At 40.6% G+C, this 10,000-nt stretch overlaps 1 protein-coding gene across 1 annotated transcript in view; it reads left to right on the top strand.

The window, feature by feature from the left end:
- Positions 1 to 333: 333 nt before the first annotated feature.
- The window catches only part of LOC138340679 (uncharacterized), a 10,674-nt gene continuing 1,007 nt past the window's right edge, over positions 334 to 10,000 (top strand). The window contains exon 1 of the mRNA XM_069292603.1: positions 334 to 5,308. Within this exon, the coding sequence (XP_069148704.1) occupies positions 4,231 to 5,308 (1,078 nt within the window). The 5' untranslated portion in view covers positions 334 to 4,230. The remainder of the gene's footprint in view (positions 5,309 to 10,000) is intronic.

Genomic DNA, 10,000 nt, shown 5'->3' with positions numbered 1-10,000 from the left:
ATGTATGTATGTATGTATGTATGTAACTTGTATTTGAACTTGTTGATATATCTAATTAGAAATAGCATGTTAGGAAGTTAAAATATTTTAGGCAATATTTGATTTTAAAAAGAAAAGATAAATAGTAGTCAATATATGTTATAAATAAGTGATTAAAAAAATAGGCCTAACTTTTGAGACTTGTTTTATAACTAAAAATTTATGCCATTTTTTTTGTTTATAAAACACAACGCCTACTTTATAAAAAAAAACTAATTCAATTAACAACTCTAGAGTAATTAGATATGACATTTGCAATTTGTTTTCTATTGGGACAGACCATGGATGCACAACCTTAAATTATAAAATTGAGTCATCCGTAAGAATATTTGGATCACATGTTGCGACAAATATATGATATGTTGCTACAGATGGGTGATATATTGTCACATACACTTATAAATATTCAACTTTTTGTACTCCTTCACTTCCTCTATTACGGCTATTGGCGATTCTCCAAACATCTTCTTCTTTAGATTTTGTATTGCTATGACAAATGATTTTTCCTCCTCTTGGACTGTGGAGTATATGGATGCCGAACATTCTTTGATAGAATGTCCTTTACCCCACTTTTGTTTTTTAAATTCATTGATAATTTGACTCAATGACATAATTAATCATATCTTCATCCCATTTAAACTCATTTGCTAACTGTTAAGTCTTCTGCCACCAACTATTGTTGCCTCATCGTTCATTTCTCCATATTTTTTAGGAATTTGGTACAGAAGTTAAGATCTAGGATTCTATCTTTGGGATCATAGTACTCCGGATATGTATTATGCCTCTGAAGCATGAGGTTAAGGATTTCATCAATATATTAAAATTAATATTAAAAACTAAAGAAGAGTAGTCATTAAAAAGATAAAACAGATGTGCATTGTAAATTGAAGGATTATCGAGTCTTCCCACCAAACATGTGTGTTTGTCATGTTCATGAAATCTTGTCCAGTAAAACAGGCATGTCGTATTGTATATGAACATGCTTTGCACTCGTTAGACTCAATACTTTGATTTTTTCTGCTACAGTCTGATTTCCATATTCTAATGTGAGTAGTAATGTCAATTGTTGCTTTGAGTTTTCTATAACACCCACATGAATATGATGATTGTGCTCAAGAATGACAAAAGACCCACATCGGTGGTTAATGAGATTAGTGGACTCCTTATAATGCTTGGGCAAGTCTCCTCCCTTAGAGATATCTTTTTAGGTGTGAGTTATGACTATGAATGAATTTAAAATGATAATAGAGCAAGCGTTCGGTCTTTAATTGGGCAATAAAGAGATGAGAAACAATCTGGGAGTGAAATATAAGAATAAAAACATGTTATGGAAGCAAATGGTATATATCCTGTTCTTCACATTAAGTCATCAAACAAAAATTTTGATAGGTCTTTTGATTCCTCTATGGCTTCAACCACATGATCATACTTTAGAGGTAAACTTATTAATACTTTTGAAACAACAATTTTATCACCTAGATGAATCATCTGTAGCAACATAAGAGTCATCTATAGTAACATTTTGGGTGTAATATAATAATAACTTATTGCATTAGGAGAAGGGTTATAAAGATATGGAATATCTCCTCTTTGGTAGTTTTTGTTTTCGATTTCAACCATCTCAATACCCTTGGAGATGAGAGTTTTCTTCTACAATTACTTAATGGGTCAAATGAGGAATGACTTCAAATGCTCAAGCATATAAAAAAGGAAAAACATGTCACAAATCAAATGTTCAATTATTCAGTACAATATAAAATGATTAAAAACATTTAGTTTTACAATGAAAGCCCATGGAAGTTAAATAAGTTACTAGTCTTTGCTCCTAAAGGTTTCAACAAGTATTCTATAGTTAAATAAAATCTCTCATGACCCCAAGGATAATTTTTTAGCATCAATATCTTGACAGAAATTCATGGGTCGGATTTCTTTATACGTTTTAAGGGACGTTTTGGACTATTCCTACTTTAATTATAAAGTTAGTGGGTTAATGTAATTAAGTCTAATTACTTGGGGGTTAAAAGACCTAACCTTAAGTTAATTAGTGGGTTATTATTGCCATCTTTTATTCTTAATTGTATGCTAATTAGGGTAAAAGAAAGAGGGTTGGAATAAGAAAATTTGAAAGCACAAGAGAGGGAGAAAACGAACGAACAGGGAGAGAAGAAGAACAAAGCTTTGGGAATTTGCTTGTTTGATCACTAGTCTTCGGTGGAGGTAGGTTATGGTTTTCATGCTATTCGTAGTAAACTCTTAATAGCGAATGATATGTATTGATAGTATTGTAAACCCTGCTATGTGCTTAATTGTATGCTTGCATGAACGTGATTATATTAAGCATGATGAAGCTATTGAATCCCAAATCTTGATAAAAACCTAATCTCTTGTTAATGATGATGCCTTGGTAAGGGAGAAGGCTTGATGAACTAAAGTAATGAGATTAATGATGCCTTGGTAAGGGAGAAGGCTTGATGAATTGATAGAATAAGATTAGGGGATCGGGTGTCACGAACCGACACGTAGATTTAGGGGATCGGGTGTCACGAACCGACACGTAGATTTAGGGGATCGGGTGTCACGAACCGACACGTAGATTTAGGAGATCGGGTGTCACAAACCGACACGTAGATTTAGGGGATCGGGTGTCACGAACCGACACGTAGATTTAGGGGATCGAAGTGTCACGTTCTGACACGTAGATTTAGGGGATCGGGTGTCACGAACCGACACGTAGATTTAGGGGATCGGGTGTCATGAACCAACACGTAGATTTAGGGGATCAGAGTGTCACGTTCCGACACATAGTAGTAGGGGATCGGAGTGTCACGTACCGATACAAGAGGATTAATGAATATGAGGGAGCGGAGTGTCACGTACCGACATAAGAGGAATAAAGATAATGAATCTTGAAAGATGTTAATATACTCAATCTAATGAACATAAATTTCCAAATAAGTATGGTATTGAGGCTTGAGTCCTCACGTGTGAACTTGACGGTAATTGTTAATGATATAGTACTTGCTGTTGCTACATGTTGAGTATCATAGTTGATTTTATGATATTACTTGGTATATATTGATTTCTATTTTGAGTTGGCCGATGATATCTACTCAGTACCCGTGTTTTGTACTGACCCCTACTTTTATTGTTTTCTTCTTGTTTATTTGTGGAGTGCAGCAAACGTGCCGTCATCTTCGACTCAACAGTAACTCTAGCCAGTCTTCATTACTCCGGATATCAGGGTGAGCTAATGCTTCTAGCTTGGACTGGATCTTCCTCTTCATGTCTTGATGCCTTGAAGTTCCGGCATGGACTAGCTTTTATTTTTTTAGCTTCTTAGAATACTCTTAGTTTAGTAATTTGATCATAGATGTTCTTGTGGTGATGACTTCCAGATTTTGGGGATAATAATAGTTGTTGAGTTTTTAGAGGTTATTGAATTGGTTTTTTATAAATGAGTTAAGTCTTCCGCATTATTTTCTGTTGATATTATATCGAAATGTTAAGGTTTAGATTGGTTGGTTCGCTCACATAGGAGGGTAAGTGTGGGTGCCAGTCGCGGCCCGATTTGGGTCGTGACAAACTTGGTATCAGAGCATTAGGTTCGTTGGTCTCATCACACAAGAACGAGTCTAGTAGAGTCTTAAGGAACGGTAGGGGGACGCCTTTACTTTTCTTTAAGAGGCTATAAGACTTTAGGAAAATTCCATTCCTTCTTTCTTTCTTTCGTGCTATTACTTGGGTCCAATTGGTATCTAGGTGATACAAATTGGTATCTCACCATCTTCACTCTATTTCGCATATGGTTAGAACTAGAGCAACAACTGCGCCAACACCAACATCGGCAAGACAATAAGCGTCCGAGCCAGCCACTGGGGCTGTAGCTCGAGGAAGAGTAGCGGCAAGAGGCCGTGGTAGAGGTCGTGGGAGGACGTCCTCTAGAGGAAGAGGACGAGCACCTAGCCCATCTGATACTAGGGCGGTGACTCCTCCACCGACTTAGGAAGTTGTAAGAGAGGGTGAGGAAGGGGAGAATGAACAAGTGCAAAATGAGGAATTGCCACCCCAACCTACCCCAGAGATGATCAATCAGGTTCTCGCTTATCTTAGTGGGTTGTCTGATCAGGGTCAGGCCCTCCAGTGTTTTCTGCACCAACACCTCCGGTCTCAGAGGTACAACATGCAGCCACTATGGCTCCTCCTATGGATGCCTCATTGGACATAGGCACGTTTCCACGTCTGACTACTGGGCCTATAATGACAAATGATCAGCATGAACTTTTCAGTAAGTTTTTGAAATTGAAACCTCCAGTCTTCAAGGGTGCTGAATCTGAGGATGCTTACGATTTTCTAGTTGACTGTCACGAGCTACTACACAAGATGGGTATAGTAGAATGGTTTGGTGTTGAGTTCGTGAGTTATCAGTTTCAAGGGAACGCCAAAATGTGGTGGCGGTCACATGTTGAGTGTCAACCAACGGGGGCACCACCTATGACTTGGGCCTCATTCTCTAGCTTGTTTATGGAGAAGTATATCCCCCGGACTTTGAGGGATAGGAAAAGGGATGAGTTCTTGAGCTTAGAGCAAGGTAGGATGTCGGTCAATGCATATGAGGCTAAGTTTTGTGCACTATCCAGATATGCCACCCAACTTTGTTTCAGTCCACAAGAGCGGATTCTTCGTTTTGTGAAGGGGTTGAGGTTAGAGTTGCGGATTTCAGCCTTACAGGTAGCGGCTACGGCAAAATCCTTCCAAGAAGTGGTAGATTTCGTGGTAGAGGTGGAAGGAGTGAAGCCAGATGAATTCACCATGGCATCGACGTCAAAGAGGTTTCGAAAGGGAGGTGAGTTCAACGGTTCTTACTCTAGAGGACAGGGTTCCGGAGGTTACTCAGTTCGACCCATTCAGTCTTCACTACAGACTGTAGTTGGGGGTCCACCTCAGACCGGTCAACACTTCTCTGAGAGACCTATGCTTGACTCTAGAGAGTTTTATGGATGTGCAGAAACTGGACATATTAGGAGGAATTGTCCCAAACAGAGTTATAGACCCCCAATAGCTAGAGGTAGAGGTGGCCATGGTAGAGGCCGTTATTCTGGAGGACGTGGTGGTCGAGGTAATGGTGGTCACCAAAACGGCCGGGGTGATGGGCAAACTGGAGCCACTACATCACAACATGGTAGGGGCAACGGACAAACAAACGAAAGGGCCCATTGTTATGCTTTCCCTGGGAGATCGGAGGCGGAGACATCTGATGCTGTCATCACAGGTAATCTTCTGGTTTGTGATTGCATGGCTTCTGTATTGTTTGATCCTGGATCCACATTTTCTTATGTATCTTTCTCATTTGCTAACGGTCTAAATTTACATTGTGAATTACTTGATATGCCTATTCGTGTTTCTACTTCGGTGGGTGAGTCTGTGGTAGTTGAAAAGGTATATAGGTCTTGTTTGGTGAACTTTGCGGGGAGCAACACTTATGTAAATTTGGTTATCTTAGAAATGGTTGATTTTGATGTAATTCTGGGTATGACTTGGCTTTCTCCGCAATTTGCGATCTTGGATTGTAATGCTAAAACGGTGACGTTAGCCAAGCTTGGGACAGATCCGTTAGTGTGGGAGGGTGACTACACTTCCAATCCGGTGCGTATCATCTCCTTTCTTCGTGCTAAGAAAATGGTTAGTAAAGGGTGTTTAGATTTCTTGGCACATCTCAAGGATGAAACTACCCAAGTACCTTCGATTGAGTCGGTTTCGGTGGTCCGTGAGTTTCTGGATGTGTTCCCAGCAGATCTTCCTGGTATGCCACCAGATAGGGATATTGACTTCTGTATTGATCTTGAACCGGGTACTCGCCCCATTTCTATACCCCCTTATAGAATGGCTCCCGCGGAGTTAAGAGAGTTAAAAGCCCAACTTCAAGAGTTGTTGAGCAAAGGCTTCATTAGACCAAGTGCATCTCCTTGGGGTGCTCCGGTTTTGTTTGTGAAGAAGAAGGATGGGAGTTTTCGGATGTGCATAGACTACCGGCAGTTGAACAAGGTAACCATAAAGAACAAGTATCCTCTTCCTCGCATTGATGACTTGTTCGATCAGTTACAAGGTGCTTGTGTCTTCTCTAAGATTGACTTGAGATTCGGTTATCATCAATTGAAAATACGAGCAATGGATGTGCAAAAGACTGCTTTTAGAACCAGGTATGGGCATTACGAATTTGTAGTGATGTCTTTTGGTCTTACGAATGCCCCTGCTGCGTTCATGAGTTTGATGAACGGGATTTTTAAGCCATATTTGGATCTCTTTGTGATCGTATTTATTGATGACATACTGATATACTCTAAAAGTAGGGAGGAACATGAGGAGCATTTGAGAATGGTATTGGAAATGTTGAGGGAGAAAAAGATTTATGCCAAGTTCTCTAAGTGTGAGTTTTGGCTAGATGCAGTGTCCTTCTTGGGGCACGTGGTTTCCAAGGATGGAGTGATGGTGGATCCTTCTAAGATTGAGAATGTGAAGAATTGGGTAAGACCTACTAATGTGTCAGAAATAAGTAGCTTTGTTGGGTTAGCTAGCTACTACCGCCGATTCGTCAAGGGATTCTCTTCTATTGCTTCCCAACTGACGAACTTGACTAAGCAAAATGTTCCATTTGTATGGTCGGATGAGTGTGAGGAAAGCTTTCAGAAGCTCAAGACTCTGTTGACTACTGCACCAATTCTCACATTACCAGTGGAAGGTAAGAATTTCATTGTCTATTGTGATGCATCCTATTCGGGTTTGGGTGCAGTGCTAATGCAAGAGAAGAATGTGATTGCTTATGCTTCACGACAATTAAAAGTGCATGAACGTAACTATCCAACTCATGATTTGGAATTGGCCGCGGTAGTGCTCGCATTAAAGCAATGGAGACACTATTTATATGGGGTTAAAGTGTGAGGTCTATACGGATCATCGTAGCCTACAGTATGTCTTTACTCAAAAAGATTTGAATTTGAGACAGAGGAGATGGATGGAACTACTGAAGGACTACGATATCACTATCTTGTATCATCCGGGAAAGGCTAATGTTGTGGCAGCCGCCTTAAGTAGAAAGGCAGGGAGCATGGGAAGTCTAGCTCACTTGCAAGCTTCTAGACGCCCATTGGCTAGAGAAGTTCAGATTCTGGCGAACGACCTTATGAGATTAGAAGTAAATGAGAAGGGAGGATTTTTAGCTTGTGTGGAGGCAAGATCTTCCTTCCTTGACAAGATTAAGGGAAAGCAGTTTAATGATGAAAAATTGATCCGGATCCGAGATAAAGTGTTGCAAGGAGAGGCTAAAGAAGCGACAATCAATGAGGAAGGTGTTTTGAGGATTAAGGGAAGGGTATGTGTACCCCGCGTCGATGATTTGATCAACACTATTCTGACAGAAGCTCATAGTTCAAAGTATTCGATACATCTGGGTGCAACCAAGATGTACCGTGACCTAAAGCAACACTTTTGGTGGAGTAGAATGAAGCGTGATATTGTGGATTTTATTGCCAAATGTCCAAACTGTCAACAAGTAAAGTATGAACACCAAAGGCCTGGAGGAACACTTCAGAGAATGCTCATTCGTGAATGGAAGTGGGAAAGGATTGCAATGGATTTCGTGGTTGGTCTTCCAAAGACATTGGGAAAGTTTGATTCTATTTGGGTAATTGTTGATAGGTTAACTAAGTCTGCTCACTTCATTCCGGTCAAGGTGACTTACAATGCAGAGAAGTTAGCCAAACTTTACATCTCGGAAGTGGTGCGATTGCATGGGGTTCCACTCTCCATTATATCAGATAGAGGTACGCAGTTTACTTCTAAGTTTTGGAAAACATTGCATGCGGAATTGGGTACTAGGTTGGACCTTAGTACTGCGTTCCATCCTCAGACCGATGGTCAGTCTGAGCGAACGATTCAAGTGTTGGAGGATATATTTCGTGCATGTGTGATAGAATTTGGTGGTCAGTGGGATAGCTTCTTACCCTTAGTAGAGTTCTCCTACAACAATAGCTATCACTCAAGCATTGATATGGCCCCATTTGAGGCACTATATGGGAGAAGATGTAGGTCTCCCATTGGGTGGTTTGATGCATTTGAGGTTAGACCTTGGGGTACTGACCTTCTGAGAGAATCGTTGGATAAAGTGAAATCTATTCAAGAAAAGTTGTTAGCATCTCAAAGTAGACAGAAAGAGTATGCATATCGAAAGGTTAGAGACTTGGAGTTCATAGAGGGTGAACAAGTCTTCTTGAAGGTTTCGCCAATGAAAGGGGTGATGCGATTTGGTAAGCGAGGTAAACTTAGCCCAATGTATATTGGTCCATTTGGAGTACTTAAGCGAGTAGGGGAGGTGGCTTATGAGTTAGCCTTGCCTCCAGAGCTGTCCGGAGTGCATCTGGTATTCCATGTGTCGATGTTGAAAAGATACCATGGGGATGGAAATTATATTATCCGTTGGGATTCAGGTTTGCTTGATGAGAATTCGTCTTATGAGGAGGAACCTGTTGCCATTCTAGATAGAGAAATTTGCAAGTTGAGATCAAGGGAGATTGCATCCATCAAAGTTCAATGGAAGAATCGACCCGTTGAAGAAGCCACTTAGGAGAAGGAGGCAGATATGCGAGAAAGATACCCACATCTGTTTACAGATTCAGGTACTCCTTTTCGCCCTTGTTTTCCTTCTTGTGATCGTTCGGGGATGAACGATGGGTAAATTGGTATCTATTGTAACGACCTGTTTAGTCGTTTTGAACAGCAGATTTTATTTCTGGAAAAACAGGCTGAGGTGACGGACCCCACGATGGACCGTCATGGGCACGACGGACCGTCGCAGGGTCTCGTTTCAAAACACTTAGAAAATCTAAAAATTGGGTACTAAAATCGACTCTCTGAACTTCGTAACGGAATGGCAGGACGGAGCGTCACAGGTGTGACAGACCGTCACAAACTCTTCAGAGAAATTGAGTCTCTGAAGTCTGTGACGGAGCAGCAGGACGGACCGTCGCAGGCGCGATGGGCCGTCACAGACTGCGTAATCCCAGTCTGGGTCGGATTTCTTTATACGTTTTAAGGGACGTTTTGGACTATTCCTACTTTAATTATAAAGTTTGTGGGTTAATGTTAATAAGTCTAATTACTTGGGGGTTAAAAGAGCTAACCTTAGTGGGTTATTATTGCCATCTTTTATTCTTAATTGTATGCTAATTAGGGTAAAAGAAAGAGGGTTGGAATAAGAAAATTTGAAAGCACAAGAGAGGGAGAAAATGAACGAACAGGGAGAGAAGAAGAACAAACCTTTGGGAATTTGCTTGCTTGATCACTAGTCTTCGGTGGAGGTAGGTTATGATTTTCATGCTATTCATAGTAAACTCTTAATAGCGAATGATATGTATTGATAGTATTGTAAATCCTGCTATGTGCTTAATTGTATTCTTGCATGAACGTGATTATATAATTGTGATTATATTAAGCATGATGAAGCTATTGAATCCCAAATCTTGATAAAAACCTAATCTCTTGTTAATGATGATGCCTTGGTAAGGGAGAAGGCTTGATGAACTAAAGTAAATGATATTGATGATGCCTTGGTAAGGGAGAAGGCTTGATGAACTAAATTAATGAGATTGATGATGCCTTGGTAAGGGAGAAGGCTTGATGAATTGATAGAATGAGATAAGGGGATCGGGTGTCATGAACCGACACGTAGATTTAGGGGATCGGGTGTCACGAACCGACACGTAGATTTAGGGGATTGGGTGTCACGAACCGACATGTAGATTTAGGGGATCGGGTGTCACGAACCGACACGTAGATTTAGGGGATCGGGTGTCACGAACTGACACGTAGATTTAGGGGATCGGGTGTCACGAACCGACACGTAGATTTAGGGGATCGGGTGTCACGAACCGACACGTAGATTTAGGGGATCAGAGTGTCACGTTCCGAC

The sequence above is a fragment of the Solanum lycopersicum genome, chromosome 12 (genome assembly GCF_036512215.1).
Source record: "Solanum lycopersicum chromosome 12, SLM_r2.1".
Lineage (NCBI taxonomy): Eukaryota > Viridiplantae > Streptophyta > Magnoliopsida > Solanales > Solanaceae > Solanum > Solanum lycopersicum.
Note: the sequence above shows the minus strand (reverse complement) of the source record. Positions and strands in the feature narration are given on the sequence as shown.